This window comes from Terrapene carolina, unplaced genomic scaffold (genome assembly GCF_002925995.2).
Source record: "Terrapene carolina triunguis isolate 2854851 unplaced genomic scaffold, T_m_triunguis-2.0 Scaffold88, whole genome shotgun sequence".
Lineage (NCBI taxonomy): Eukaryota > Metazoa > Chordata > Testudines > Emydidae > Terrapene > Terrapene triunguis.
This window is the reverse complement of record NW_020664439.1, coordinates 1433741-1449888: the sequence shown is the minus strand read 5'-3', so window position 1 is coordinate 1449888 and position 16148 is coordinate 1433741. Positions and strand designations below refer to the sequence as shown.

Here is a 16148-nt window from a genome sequence, read left to right as displayed (position 1 = left end):
TTGCCAAAATTAGGCTATCCTATTATACCATCCCCTCCATAAATTTATCAAGCTTAGTCTTGAAGCCAGGTATGTCTTTTGCCCCCACTACTCCCCTTGGAAGGCTGTTCCAGAATTTCACTCCTCTGATGGTTAGAAACCTTCGTCTAATTTCAAGTCTAAACTTCCTGATAGCCAGTTTATATCCATTTGTTCTTGTGTCCACATTGGTACTAAGCTTAAATAATTCCTCTCCCTCCCTGGTATTTATTCCTCTGATATATTTATAGAGAGCAATCATATCTCCCCTCAGCCTTCTTTTGGTTAGGCTAAACAAGCAAAGCTCTTTGAGTCTCCTTTCATAAGACAGGTTTTCCATTCCTCGGGTCATCCTAGTAGCCCTTCTCTGAACCTGTTCCAGTTTGAATTCATCCTTCTTAAACATGGGAGACCATAACTGCACACAGTATTCCAGATGAGGTCTCACCAGTGCCTTGTATAACGGTACTAACACCTCCTTATCTCTACTGGAAATACCTCGCTTGATGCATCCCAAGACCGCATTAGCTTTTTTCACGGCCATATCACATTGGCGGCTCATAGTCATCCTGTGATCAACCAATACTCCGAGGTCCTTCTCCACCTCTGTTACTTCCAACTGATGCCTCCCCAGCTTATAACAATAGTTCTTGTTATTAATCCCTAAATGCATGACCTTGCATTTTCACTATTAAATTTCATCCTATTACTATTACTCCAGTTTACAAGGTCATCCAGATCTTCCTGTATGATAATCCCGGTCCTTCTCTGTATTGGCAATACCTCCCAGCTTTGTGTCATCCTCAAACTTTATTAGCGCATTCCCACTTTTTGTGCCAAGGTCAGTAATAAAAAGATTAAATAAGATTGGTCCCAAAACCGATCCCTGAGGAACTCCACTAGTAACCTCCCTCCAGCCTGACAATTCACCTTTCAGTATGATCTGTTGTAGTCTCCCCTTTAACCAGTTCCTCATCCACCTTTCAATTTTCATATTGATCCCCATCTTTTCCAATTTAGCTAATAATTCCCCATGTGGAACCGTATCAAATGCCTTACTGAAATCGAGGTAAATTCGATCCACTGCATTTCCTTTTGTTTAAAAAATCTGTTACCCTCTCAAAGAAGGAGATCAGGTTGGTTTGGCCCAATCTACCTTTTGTAAAACCATGTTGTATTTTGTCCCAATTACCATTGACCTCAATGTCCTTGACTACTTTTTCCTTCAAAATTTTTTCCATGATCTTGCATACTACAGATGTCAAACTGACAGGCCTGTAGTTGCCCGGATCACTTTTTTTTTCCTTTCTTAAAGATCGATCCCTTGTCTGAGCTGGTATGGGAATTCTTACATTACTTTGAAGGGAGTTTTGTTCCCTGTGTTAAATGAAGTTGTCTCTATGTGGTAACTTACATTTTTGAGACAATTAGATGATTGTATGACTACCCATGGTGGTTCTTTTTCTGAAGAACAACTTGATCAAATACAAACATTTGCTGAGTTAAATTGCTAACTATCATACTGGTACCTGAGAAAATATAGCAGGTTTTACTGCTGTTTTGCTTTTGATTCAATAGTTTTAATTGTAGCAAAGATGTCTAAAAGCTCAAGGCTATCTCTGTTCTGTATTGCTTTTGTATAGATTAAATATGATAAAATATATACATTTTATTTGTTTTTTGGCATGGAAACTTCGAGTGTTTTAGTAAGTAGCAAGGACATAATAGAGCTGGTCTTAGGAAAGAACTTTGGATCAAGTGATAACAGGTTGATTCAATTTAAATTAAAGGCTAACTAAAACAAGGTCATCAACTATGGTTTTTAATTTCAAAAGGGCAGACTTTCAGAGATTAAGGAAATTAGTTAAAGAAATCAGCTGGACTGAAGAGCTCAAGGACTTAACTGTGGATGAGACTTGGAATTTCTTCAAATCAGTTATACAAAAACTATCTGAAATTTTCATCCCAAGAAAGGGGGAAAAGAAGGGAAAGGCTCCAGGTGAATGAATAACCACCTCAAAAAGGTTATTAGGAGTAGACAGAGAGCCTGTAGGGAATGCAAAGGGGGGTTGATTAGCAAAGAAAGCTACATCACGGAGGTTAGAAAATAAAGGAATAAAGTGAGAATTGCTAAAGTCAAGCTGCATTAACTGTTGCCAAGGAAATTAAAATAAATAATTTTTTTTTAGTTCTATAAATAAACAGAGAATAAAGAAGGATGAGGTTGGGCTGCTATGCAGTGTGAACGGGAAGGGGATAAAATTAAAATGAATACTTTGCCTCCGTTTTCAATAACGATGATAATGTGGAACACGTGCATGGATGCAATATGGCTGATGGAAATGAACATCTAGAAATGGAAATGACTACCTCTGAGCTGGAAGAAAAATTTAGAGCTTAATGCACTCAGATCGGGGTGGGGACTAAATAACTTCCATCCTAGAATACTGAAAGACCTGGCACATGAGATTGTTAGTCCAGTAGCAAGGATTTTTAATAAATGTATTATTTGGGGATAGAACCATATGACTGGAGAATAGCTAACATCATACCTCTATTTAAGAAAGAGAAGAAAAGTGATCTGGGTAATTGCAGACCTGTTAGTCTGACCTCAGTAGTATGCAAGGTTTTAGAGCAAATTGTGAAGGAAGGAATAAACCTCATAGAGGTAAATTGTAAAGGGGAGGTAATGCAACATGGGTTCACCAAAGTTTGATCATGCCAGACTAACCTGATTTCCTTCTTTGAGAAACTGACTGATTTTTTTAGATAAGGGAAGTGCAGCAGATGTAATATACCTAAACTTCAGTAAAACATTTGACATGGTACCCACATGGAAAATTATTACTTAAATTAGGGAAGATGGAGAAGGAATTGGCTAAAAGGGAGAAGGTTATGCTGAGAGGTGAACTATCAGGCTGGAGGGGAGTTATTAGTGGAGTTCCTCAAGGATCGGACTTGGGACCAATCTTATTCAATATTTTTATTAAAGACTTTGGCTCAAAAAAGTATGAAACAAAGTTGGGAGGCATCTTCAATGCAGAGGAGAATCAGAATATTATACAGGAAGATCTGGATGACCTTGAAGACTGGAGTGATAGAAATGGGATGAAATTTAAAAGTATAAAGAGCAAGGTCATGCACTTAGGGTCCAATAATAAGAATTTGTGCTACATCAGCTGGAAGCATCAGAGGAAGAGCGAGACCTGGGTGTGAGAGTCCATCATAAGGTAACTAGGAGCACCAATATGAGGCTGTAAAAAGGCAAATGTGCCTCTTAGGATGTATCAGATGAGGCATTTCCAGTAGAAAGAGAGACTTATTAATGCCTTTGTACAAGGCACTGGTAAGACTTCATCTGGAATACGGTGTGACGTTCTGGTCACTCATGTTCAAGAAAGATTAATTTAAAGTGGAACAGGTGCAGAGAAGACGTATTAGGATGATCAGGATAATGGAGAGTCTGTCTTATTAGAGGAGACTGGAAGATCTTGACTTGTTTAGTCTAGCAAAAAGAAGACTGAGAGGGGATATGATTGCTCTCTATAAATACATTAGAGGGGTAAATACCAGGGAGGGTGAAGAGCTGTTTAAGCTAAAGGACAGTGTTGGCACAAGAACAAATGGATATAAACTGGCCAGAACAAATTCAGGCTGGAAATTAGAAGAAGGTTTCTAGCCATCAGAGGAGTGAGGTTCTGGAACAGCCTCTCAATAGGAGTTGTGCAGGCAAACAACTTAATTAGTTTTAAGAGAGAGCTGGACAAATTTATGAGTACAGTTGTATGAAGGAGTTATGTGTGAGTGGAGGTTAAAGCTCAACAGTTGTAGGGCTCATTTCTGGTTTATATCTTATGTTGTTCTTCAAGTGATTGCTCATGTGTATTCCACAGTAGGTGTGCGTGCTCGCCACATGCACTGGTGCTGGAAGTTTTTCCCCTAGCAGTACCCGTAGGGGGGGAGTGCCCCCCGTGACCCCTGGAGTGACGCCTCCCTGGCGTGGTATAAGGGGAGCTGCGTGCTCCTCCCACCCTCAGTTCCTTCTTGCTGCCAGTGAAGGTGTATCAGAACTGCTTTGCTCCAGCTTTGCTGCAGCTCGTCCCTGTTAGGGAGCTTATTCCTTCACCCTCTCACTTCCCTGGTCCTTCTTGCATGAACAGAGAGCAACAATACCCGAAGTCCAAAGGTGCAAACAATTTGATGTTTATTGGGGTGAACTTCCAGCAAGCATGATTCCAGTTTCCTTCCTCAGTGTCCCCCTTCCCAACTCTGACACCACAGAGCCTTGCCTGTGTCCCTGTTCCACATTTCCTGATAGGGCCAGGCATCAAGGTGGAAGGTGTTGATATTTCATTTGTTCCACTGCCCCTTGTGTAGTATAGTGCCCTGCACCTTCTCTCGTACGGGCATACCACACCTATTCCAATTAGTGTTCCAGACTTCCCATTATAGTGGGCCCGAGAAGGTTGGGTCCGGGTTGTTTAGTACACTGCGGGGTGGGGAGGGCTTACTACATTACTTACAGGTTATCTCCATATGCAACGTAACACAAGTACAGTTAACAATACACAATACACAGCAACACTGAGTCCAGACCACTGTAGTATGGTCCAACATTCGAGCCACCACCAAAACACTGCCTCTCCTCCTTCTACTGGGTTAAGATTTTAATGTGTCCAGTTGCTGGCAGTTGCAACAAGCTGCCCCTGCAGGTTTTACGTGCTTTTGTTCATATCATAAGTCCATTGAATGTCCACAGAGAAATGGGTTATTGTCCAAACCAACTTAACCACTTGGTATGGAATCAGGCAGTATGCCCTGGTTTGATTATTCACAGCAATAAGATTTACAGATTTATTTGTGCACTAAAGTCCAGATAGCAGCATGTAGGTGTGTGTAGTTTGGTTATGGGCTGGTGTAATTGTGCCTCCAGCAAAACACCTCATACACAGTACACCCAATTGTCCACCCCTTGCCATAGGCCATTGATACTGCTCCTCCATAGTCATAGGAGAGGGGCACATCCAAACATCTTCTCTGGATAAACACCATTTCACACACCCCTCCATTGATTCCCAGTGAGCTCCTCCCCTTCTCATTATTCCCACAGGGCTTGTGGGGCCCACCTTAGTTGCCGTTCTATTTCCAGGTACCATGGTAGCTATTACACAGGTGTTGGCCTCCTAGTTGAGCATTTTGCATTCCCATACACATCTTCCCCCCAGGTCAGCCTTTTGAAGCCATCCCCACCCACGTTATGATGTTTTTCTGTTCATTGAAACTAAATGATGCTATCAACAAGACAAACACTCCAGACAAACTACACAAAACATAGATCCGTGGTATTTGGGTTATTCTTTTGCTGGTGCCAGCATGCTTGTAGAGTGTCTTAGGGTTAACCTGTCCCCCTCATTTTCAGGCTTGACTTGTTTTTTCTCCTCCCTTTTCTGGAGGGCCATAATCTGAGTCTTTTAGTAGCTTGTTTGCTGACCAGATGTATTCATTATTTGCAGGGTTTTTGTGCTGCTACTTATGGGCAGTTTCCTCCTTCCCCCATCAGCTAGGTAATTTGCATTCACACAGAGGCTTTTTTGGCTTGCTTTTGGATCCAAAGCTATTAGCAGCTTGGAGACTGTCTTAAAAGGAACACATTCCACTTCCACCAGAGTTCTGATTACTTTTTACTTCCTGCTCCAAAACGCACACAGATTTGAAAAAGAGAACACAACCTATTGTGGCTTCTTTTGGAGCCCTAATAGGACCATGTTTTGTTTGCATTTCTTTTACCCCTTTTCCAATATACACTGCACACGTCTCCCTCCAGGAGCGCGATAAGAAGGAGTCCATGGCGCTGGTGGAGGAAGGGGCAACGGCAGCTCAGGCTTCCCTGCAGGCTGCCTCAGATGCTGCGGACACGGCCACACATTCAATGGCCTCCACGGTGTCAGTGAGACGAGCGTCATGGCTCCTCTCCGGGCTCTCCAGCAAGGCGCAATCTTCCATGCAGGATCTCCCATGCAGGATCTCCCATTTGATGGGAAAGCTCTGTTCGCAGAGGAAACAGATACAAGGCTGCATGGCATGAAGGACTCCCACACAACCCTCCAGACCCTGGATCTCTATGTCCCGGCTCCAGCAAAACCTAAGTTCAAGCTGCAGCAGACTCCAACCCCGGCCGCCCTCCCAAAGAACGAGGCTGCCCATAAGAAGCAACGGGACTATATAAGAGATGCCATCACAGGCAATCTTGGCCTGCCCCCCAGCCTGGACCCTCCAAGGGCAAGCAGGCAGGGAAAAGGCGATTTTGACGGGACACTCGGTGGCAACCCGCCAGTCCTCATCAGGGATCCAACCCCAATAAAGCTTCCCTTCTCAAGGCGGGGCCTGCTCCTCTGCCCTCTGCCTCGAAGCCCTCAGGCTGTGGGACTTCTGTATAGCCCACGACATCCACCTGAATGCCTTCCTTTTACCGGGCGCCTGCAACGAGAGGGCGGGTTGCTTGAGCAGGGACTTTTCCTCGCAACACGAGTGGTCCCTCCACCTGGAAGTGGTCCAACAGCTCTTCCAAAGGTGGGGAACTCTCCAGGTGGACCTATTCGCGACTCGGCAGAACCAGCGATGCCCCCAGTTCTGCTCTGGGGGGGCCTGGGGAGGGGCGCTATCTCTGATGCCTTTCTCCTGTCCTGGTCAGGCCGGCTTCTCTACGCCTTCCCCCCGTTCCCTCTAATCAGCAGAGTCCTGGAGAAGATAAAGTCAGACAAGGCCCAGGCAGTATTGGTACGGGACCCTCACAGGCCTGGTGGTAGCTCCGCCGTGGCCGTTGCCGCTCCGCCCAGACCTGCTCTCACAGGACCAGGGCCGCCTCCTCCATCCCAACCTAGCGGCTCTTCACCTTATGATGTGACTGCTCAATGGTTAGGTGGAGAAGAAAGAACGTGCTCAGAGCAAGTTCAGCATGTCCTCCTCAAAAGTAGATGGCCCTCCACTCACCGCGCTTATTTGGCGACATGGTCCCGATTTTCTAGGCGGGCAGCGGACCAGGGTGTCTCCCCAGTGACCACCCCGATCCAGCTTATCCTTGATTACCTCTTCCACCTGAGGGCCCAGGGCCTGGTGCCCTCGTCCGTCAAGGTGCACTTGGCGACCATATCGGCCTTCCATCCGCAGGTGCAAGGACACCCGGTGTTTTCCCATGCTATGACTGGCCAGTTCCTTAAGGATCTAAACCGTCTTTTCCCGTATTCTAGACCCCCGGTTCCACAGTGGGATCTGAACCTGGTGTTGGCTCGTCTCACAGGGCCCCCGTTTGAACCACTGGCCATGTGCTCCTGGTCTCACCTCTTGTGGAAGGTGGCCTTCCTGGTTGCTATCACATCGGCCAGGCGAGGCTCAGAGCTCAGGGCCCTGACCTCCGAACCGCCTTACACGGTCTTTCATAAGGACAAAGTCCAGCTCCGCCCACACCCTGCGTTCCTCCAAGTGGTCTCCGCCTACTACATGGGTCAGGACATTTTTCTACTGGTCCTCTGCCCCAAGCCTCATGCTTCCAGTGAGGAATGCCACCTCCACATGCTCGACATGCGGCGGGCTCTGGCTTTCTACCTCGAGCAGACTAAGACATTCAGAAAGTCCTCGCAACTGTTTGTTGCCTCGGCTGAGCGCGCGAGAGGCCAGCCGATTTCCACCCAGTGGCTTTCCAATCGGATCACTTTGTGCATCCGTTCCTGTTACGAGCTGGCAGGCATTCTCCCGCCACCCATTGCGAGGGTATACGACCCGGGCACAGGCCTCGTCGGCTGCCTTCATGGCCACGTCCCCAGCCAGGACATTTGTAGGGCCACCACGTGGTCGTCGGTTCACACATTCACCTCGCACCATGCGATCGTCTCCCAAACCAGGGATGATACGGAGTTCAGCAGGGCTGCCCTCCGTCCTGGGAACTTGTGAACTCCTACCCACCTCCAACAGATATAGCTTGGAATCACCTACTGTGGAATACACATGAGCAATCACTTGAAGAAGAAAAAACGGTTACCTTTTCCGTAGCTGGTGTTCTTCGAGATGTGTTGCTCATGTCTATTCCACATCCCACCCTCCTTTCCCTCTGTTGGAGTTGTCTGGTAAGAAGGAACTGAGGGTGGGTGGGAGCGCTCAGCTCCCCTTATACCGCGCCAGGCAGGCGCCACTCCAGGGGTCGCGGGGGGCACTCTCCCTCCCTCCCCCCATGGGTACTGCTAGGGGGAAAACTTCCAGCACCGGTGCACGTGGCAAGCACGCACACCTACTGTGGAATAGACACGAGCAACACATCTCGAAAAACTCCAGTTACGGAAAAGGTAACTTTTTTCCTAAAGCTCAAGCTTCAGGGTTTCAGCTGGACACATGCAGAGGTCAGGAAGGGATCTTCTCCCACCTCGCCCAGTGTATTCTGGGAGATTTTTTTATCTCCTTTCTGTGAAGCATCAGGGATGACCATGATTGAAGATGGGACTCTGCATAGGGTGGGCCAGGGCTCGCAGGTAGTACCTAGCATTCTCTCTTTCAGGTGCTTGGCTTGACTGGTTCTTGCTCACATGCCTAGGATTTAACTGATCGTCATATGTGGGGTTGGGAAGTAATTTTCCTCCAGGTCAGATTGGCAGTGACCTTGGGGGAGTTTCACCTTCCTCTGTAGCATGTGGGCATGGGGCACTTGCAGGAATTATCTGGATATAATTAATGGACCACTTCACCTGGAATGGTCCCTTAGACTATATCTAACTACTTATGCTAAACTATCAGTTTGATCTTGTATTTAGCTGTGACACTGAGTGCCATTCCCAGACTGAAGATGAGCTCTGTGTAGGTCAAAAACTTGTCTAGCTCAGCAACAATAAAATATTACCTCACCCACCTGGTGTCGCTAATATCCTGGGACTGACACAGCTACAGCACTGCAGATATCTCACTTAATCATTTCCGTGCAATTGCAGGGGCCTCAAGCGCTAGTGCATCTCACTCACTCCTATTCTCTGCCTGTGGATCTCATTTTAATTTGGTCTTATTTCAGTCGTTGGGTTAGTGTGTGGGTCCTGGGTAGTGGTGGTGGCCTGTGACATACAAAAGGTCAGACTAGATGATCTGATGGTCTCATGTGGCCTTAAATTCTGACTGTATGAACTGAAAATGCTGGTGTTGCTATGTGTGTCAGTGTAAAGTTGTGGTTTTACACTGGATGTGGAGACATATGTATAATGTTTAATGATGAAGTTATCTAAGGTTTATGGCAATGAAAAGAAAAAAGGATACAAAAATACTTTAAAATGGCACTGTTTGTTTGTAAGCTCTTTGGGGCAGGAACTGTCTCTCATAGAATTGTACAGCACTTACCACAACGCAGACACTATCTGATTGAGGCCTCTCTGTGTGGTTGCAATACAAAGAAATAATATGAAATGAATACAGATAGAATACATGTCACATTCTTAGTGTTAAAGTAATATAACCCTAGAGCATGCTATATTATTATGGGAGAATATCCCATAATATTAAAAGCACGTAGGTCTCTCTGACTTTCAGTTAGACTTAGGTGTTTTAAATTTTTTTATCCGTGACCTTGAAGTGAAGTGGGGGGGGGGGACGTCACGAACCAGACAAACAATAGTCCTCCACAACTAGAAATACAGAAACAGGAATAATTTGGATGAAATACAAGATAATACAGAAAAACTATACAGTGAGATCCTGATAGTACCCTGAATGCACTATCAGAAGGTTAGAATTTATTAGAACAGTTTAAAAGCCCCATAAAATATGTCGTCCTCTCTGTTTTTGAACACTAGGGTGTTTAGACATAAATTCTTCTGTGAAGGGAGCCCGTTTTGTTCGATTCTGTGATGCTTTCAACATTCCTCTGATCACTTTTGTGGATGTTCCTGGATTTCTGCCAGGTAGGCCCTCTGTGTTTGTAACTCCCTGTGATTGGGGTGGGAGGGCAGTTGGGCTAGGATATTTAATACCATTTCTCTTTGTTTCTTAATCTAAGGTTGTGTTTGTCAGGTTGGGTGTGTTCATCCCCTTCAGGTGCCAGAGCAGTTGCAAAGTCATCATGCAGGACCCAGCCAAAGATGGGCTGTTTCCTTGCCAGCAGCCCAGAAATCCTGCCCTCATCGCAGCTAGATCAGAAGTTATTTGCATTTCACTTGCTCTGCATTTCCTTGTTATTTTGAGATTCCAAGTACCTCAAAAAGGGCTCAGCTATAGTGTTCCTACTCTGCCTTGTGTTAAGGTCATGCAGAGCTGCACTGCTGCCTCAGGAGGTGTGAGAGGGATTGTTCCTGCAAAGGTGCAGTTGAGAGCAAACCCATTGCATCACCTATTAGTTCTCCTGACTGGTGATGTGGGGAGAAAGGGCCAGTGGGGCATGAATTCCCGGTTGACCACCTGTGTCAGAACAGGTGGAATATGTGCTTCCAGCAGTTCTGCTACTCAGTGCCCTGATAAAGGAGAGACTTTCAATCTCTTTCCCCTCTGGGGAGGGGGACCTTCCCCTCCTACATACTGTTACCCTGGGGTATGCCAGACTCTCTGGGCTTCAAGCGGTGCATCTCTTGCCGGGAGGCCATCCTGGTCAACGATGGACATTCCTGTTGTATCTGCTGCGTGGGAGAGTCTCATATCCCACAAAGGTGCTCCATCTGCACTGGTTTTAAGGACAGGGCAAGAAAAAATCAGGAGCTAAAACAGACTCTTAATGATGGAGCATTCCCTCCAACCAGCCTCAGATCCAGGCCAGGAGACCACCTCCCTCCCACCCACCGACATCAGTGTTGGGCGAACACAGTGCCCTGTCAACTTCGGCACATTTACCTTGGTCTACCCGAAGTAAATCCACAGAGAATACCCACAGAAAACTGAGTCATTCCCACAGAAAGATGCCACCTCAAAAAGACCTTGGTCCCCACAGAACAAGATCGCTGTGGAAACCTCATATTCTACCCTGGAGACAGCTGAGGCTCCAGACGCTCTTAGTATTGATTCTCTACCCAGGGCTCCGGGCTCAGCAGAGAAAAAGGGCAGCAAACATAACTCAGTAATGAAACGTTCAGTGCTGCACAAGCAGGACACTGCATCATCAAAATATTCCACCTCTCAGAGGACAGTACCCACAAATTTTTTCATTACCTCTACATCCAAGTTGGCCTCAGTACCAGGAAGATATGCCTCTCATACAGTCTCTGTGGCCCCCGAGGCATCCTCATCGGTACTGACTACTTTGACCAGAGTGGACTTGCCAGGGCAGCATATACCCTCAGTACCAATAACAGAACGGAGCCCTGCTCTTCAAACCCACCCAGTACTGCAGGAATTCAGGGGATCTATTTCTTTTGGAGGCGCCTGAGTCTCCCTTGTTAGTTGGTAATAAGAACTTATCGGTACCGAGACAAGCATGGTCATGGAGGTGGGACCTTTCCCCTGGTGCCGCTTGACTCTCCAACACTTTCAGAATGCTGGGGCTCCCCATCTTAAAGAGGAGGAATTTTCCTCCAATTTGAATATTTCGATCCAGTGCTCCCCAACACTTCAGACAAGTGATTTCCATCCTGACGCTTTTGACAAGAAGGGGGAGTTCCACCAAAGACAGACCCCAGGTTCCTCCGACCTTGTTCGAGCAACCAATGGATGCCACTCCTGATGCCTTTCAGACCTCTCCATTGGCCATATTGTGATCCTTGGGCTTCATATCCTCAGCAATTTTCCCAGGCCCCTGGTCTCTTGTGGGGAATATGGAGGAGACGCTTCCCTGCTTCAGCTCCTCCTCCTCCATTACCTCAGGCACAAAAACCCTTTTGAGGAACAGGAGACTAGGGCAGATAAAGAGATTACTCCCTGTGACGGGGTGCGAATCACCATTCTGGTGCCTCCTGCTGGCTGTCATGGGAATTAGCTCTGCTTCCCAGGGTGCACTCGTCTGGGGTGCATCGCTCCCATCACTTTTGTACCAGGACTCGCACCACTCCCAGGACTGTGGCATCTTTAGTGACACTGCCCTCTGGTGGGGACCTGCAATCTCTGTCCAGCTATTCCCTCAGTGGCAACTGCAGTCCATTGTTCCAGGGCCGCTTACCATGTGACTCCAGCACCCTCTTCTGCCCTTACCTCAGGGCCTCAGCCTGCAGGCCCTAGCAGCCAGCCAGGAGCTCTCTCAAGCTCCCCTGGTCCCTGCTTGCAGCACTGCTCTGTCCCAGGTGCTGGCGCTCCTTCCTCCTGCTAGGAGCCTGGTCTTCTCCTCTGGAGCTTCAGTCAGCTACTGAACTCTGCTCTGCCCTGCAGCCCTTCTTATATGAGCCTGCCGGGCCATGACTGGCTACTCCTCTCAGCCCCTTTCTAATGGGCTGCTTTTAACCCCTTTTCTAACAGTGAGGGGCAGCTGCCCCATCACTCTTCCCAAACAAATATTTCTTAATCTTCCCCGTATGAGGTGGTTATGCCTCCCCTATTGTCTGTGGCTGATGAGTTCAGACATTTCCAAGAGTTAATGAAGGACATTGCAGATTCCCTCCAGATTCCCTTAAAAGTCACAACATAAGCTCCTGGACATCCTCCAATGAGCTCCCTCTACCCGAGCTGCCCTGCCTATAAATGAGGCCCTGGTGGATCTTGCGAAATCCATCTGGCGGGCCTCTGTGACAATTCCGCTGATGTGTAAATGAGTCAGTAAGAAATATTACATCCCAGCTAAAGACTCTGAATTTCTGTTCGCCCATCCAACTCTGAACTCACTGGTTGTGGAGGCAGTGAACGAACATGGCAGATGATATCATGCAAAGGCTATGCGATTTGTTAACAACCAAAAATGCTTTGATCTAGTCAACAGACTACTCATCCATGACTTTTCAGTTTAGAATTGTGAACTGTCAAGCTCTCGTAGCTAAATATAATCATTCAAATTATGCCAAAATCACCATCTTTATTGAGCGTCTGCCAGCTGATCAGTGTGACCAGTTTCAAGCTATTATTAACAAGGGTCAGCTGTTAACCAGAACATCGCTACAGGCCTCATTGGACGCAGCCAACACTGCTGCTCAATCCATTTCTATGGCAGTGGTCATGTGGAGGATGTCCTAGTTCCAGCTGTCTGGATTCCCAAGGGATGTCCAAAGCATGGCTGAGGACCTTCCCTTTGATGGCCTCGAACTGTTCACAGGGTCCTCTGGTGATTCGTTGCATACCTTTAAGGATTCCAGAGTCACGCTGAGATCTCTTGGGACTTACACACCTATAAACAAATGAAGGTTTAGTAGATCCCAAATGGCTCAAAGATCCTACCCCACTTCATTCTCCAGATCCCAGAGACTGTTTGAACCACCCAGGAAAAAGTTGAGATTCAGAGAAAGAGACCACCTGCTCCCTCTGCACCCACTACAGAACCATCATCATCATCATCCAAGCATCAGTTTCGATGGGCTGGTTGAGGGCCCGGAACTGTCCCATTAAACTGAGCTATATATACACCATTTTTCCCACCTTCCACCCTTCAGAAATCATCTCTCCCGCTGTCTTCCTACATGGAAGAGAATCACATTGGATAAATGGGTGCTGGAGATTATAAGATCTGGGAAATTTTACCTTCCTCCAGTATACCCCCCCCCCATCCTGTTTCTCCTCAGGGACCCCTCTCACGAACACCTGTTAAAGTAAGAAGTCGACTCACTTCTGTGAATGGGAGTTGTGGAACTATTTCCTATTAAGCACAGAGGGGAAAGATTTTATTCCAACTATTTTCTGGTCCCGAAAAAGAATGGAGGGTGGAGATTGACTTTAGATCTAAGATTCCTAAACAACTTTGCCAAGCCTCAGAAGTTCAGGATGGTGTCTCTTGCAGCTATATTTCCATCATTAGAACCAGGGGAATGATTCCTCAACCTTCAGGGGAACCCAGGACCTCAGAGTGATGGAGGAAAACTCTTTGCCTGCCTGCTAATTTCACTTCTAAGAAAGGACATGTCAGCAAATCCTCCCCTTATGACTGCTTTATGTTGGGAGAAGTGTAGTTAGGACACAGATTTTTATCTATCGTTCCTTTTCACTGTAACTCACCAGGGCTGCTGTGTCTCACTGATGTTTTCTTACCCAAATTAATTGCAGTATGCCGATGGGAGCCCAGTATTTGTTTTCAAGTATGGCCTGAGATTGTCTTTGCTGTCTGTGTTTGTAATTATTCTCTTGTGTAGGATTCACGGCTCTGGCGAGTTCTAGGAAGGAATGTCTTTTCCTGCTGCTGACCCTGAATGATGGCTTTGAACAGTCCTTGAGTCTGAAGTGAAAAAACACACCCTTCTCCACGTCAGAGTATTATGTTTCCAGAGAAGTGAAATTAGCAGATAAGGAGGAATTTTTCTCTGATAAATAGGTTGGGGTCTTGTACTATTTTCAGCTGAACCAAAATTTGCCACCAAGTGGGAACCTATTAACAATATTTGTATGGTATTGTGATACCATATAGCTGCTGTTCACCTGTGGTATACATTCATTGCAGTTCTCCATATGAGCTTTCCTTACCCTATTGTCCAGCATGGAGATGTGGAGAACACTACTGTACAATAAACACTACTGGGGGGGTGCGGCTTTGATAAGTGCTAGCTGACCTGCTGGCAGCACCTGGAGAGAGCTGTCCACGTGAAGTGATGCGTTTTTGGTAACTTCCCTGAAAAGGTTTTTTGGTTCTCATAATTTTTAGGCACAGCTCAGGAGTATGGAGGAATCATACGTCATGGTGCAAAACTACTGTTTGCCTTTGCAGAAGCAACTGTGCCCAAAATTACTATCATCACCAGAAAGGTAAAGTATCATTATTTCTTGGTGTTCTCCAAGGCCTCCTGGTCTGCTAGAAGTAATGTTATTCAGAGGCGACTTCCTTCTGGACTCCTGTTGTCTCTTGCTTCCTCTCTCATAAGGCTTCTTTCTTTTAACTTTCAAGCAGCTTATGTCTCTACTCACCTGTCAGAATGTTGCTACAACTCCTCCCTGCCCTTTGCTGGTAAGCTCCTTCAATATTCTGTCTGCTCTCACCTTCATTTCCTCACCTGGATCTCTTGCAGACAAGTGTCTGTCCCCTCCACGTCACTGAATTTCTCTCACTGAGGTCACAAATGACCTAACTGGCCAGATCCAGACTTGGCATTCTCTGAACTTTTTGTCACTTTAGACAACTGAGTCCTTCTATTGCCTCTCCTCCTGGAGCTGTGGTGAGTCTGTGTTCTCCTCCTTCCTCCTCTGCTGCTCTGTTAACATTTCCTTACATGGCTGCTCCTCTATCTTATGCTTTTTCATTGTCCCTCAGAGCTCTGTCCTTAGTACCCTTCCCTTCGCCCTTCTGTTCCTATCTGTTCTTTCTTCTGTTAGACACCGTACTGATAGGTGCCTTGTAAATGCAAACTCTACATACCTTAGCTGCTCTCAGGGGTTCAGCTAGCATCATCTCGCTTTTCCTTCTCCGTTCAGCCTCACCTTTTGAACTGCTTATAAAACACTCTTCCAACTCAACATGGCAAAAACTGAACTTCTTATCTTTCTACCCTTCTCCCTACTTTCTCTATTGTTGTCAAAAACTCCAGAATCCTCCCTTTCTCTTCAGCTTGCCACCCTGGTGTCATTTTGACTCCTCCTTGTAGCATAATACATTCATCAAACCCTGCTACTGCTTCTTCCTGTCTAATCTCTCCCTATTTCTTCTCTGTCCATATCACTAAGAACCTGCTCCTTGAGCCCCTTCAGATCCTCGTTTTGGAAGATGCATGCCCTGACTCAATGGTCCCAGAATGTTCAGAGCTGTGTAACCATGAGAGGGTGTGCCTATGGAGCCCAGTGTTATAAATCATGACTGTTCCCTCTGTGTATGCCATCACAAGTGGTCTTGGGACCCTAACCATTCCTCTTTCCCTTTCTCTTGTGCAGTTCTACTTTAACTGAAACTTAGTGTGTGTTTATTGTAATTCACCATTAGTAGTAAAAAAATAATAATAATAAAGTTTTGTTGGCTAGTTCCTGATTGTTTGTAATGGCCGACAAAGTGAAATGCCCAGTCTTCAGATTGTGGGCCTTGTGGAGTAAAAACACCTTCCTTCTCACATGCCGGCACTGTTTGTGTC

At 46.3% G+C, this 16148-nt stretch overlaps 1 protein-coding gene across 1 annotated transcript in view; it reads left to right on the top strand.

The window, feature by feature from the left end:
- PCCB (propionyl-CoA carboxylase subunit beta) overlaps positions 1 to 16148 on the top strand; it is a 67049-nt gene that overhangs the window by 44305 nt on the left and 6596 nt on the right. The window contains 2 exon segments of the mRNA XM_026649888.1: positions 9840 to 9947; positions 14738 to 14838. Of these exon segments, the coding sequence (XP_026505673.1) occupies positions 9840 to 9947; positions 14738 to 14838 (209 nt within the window).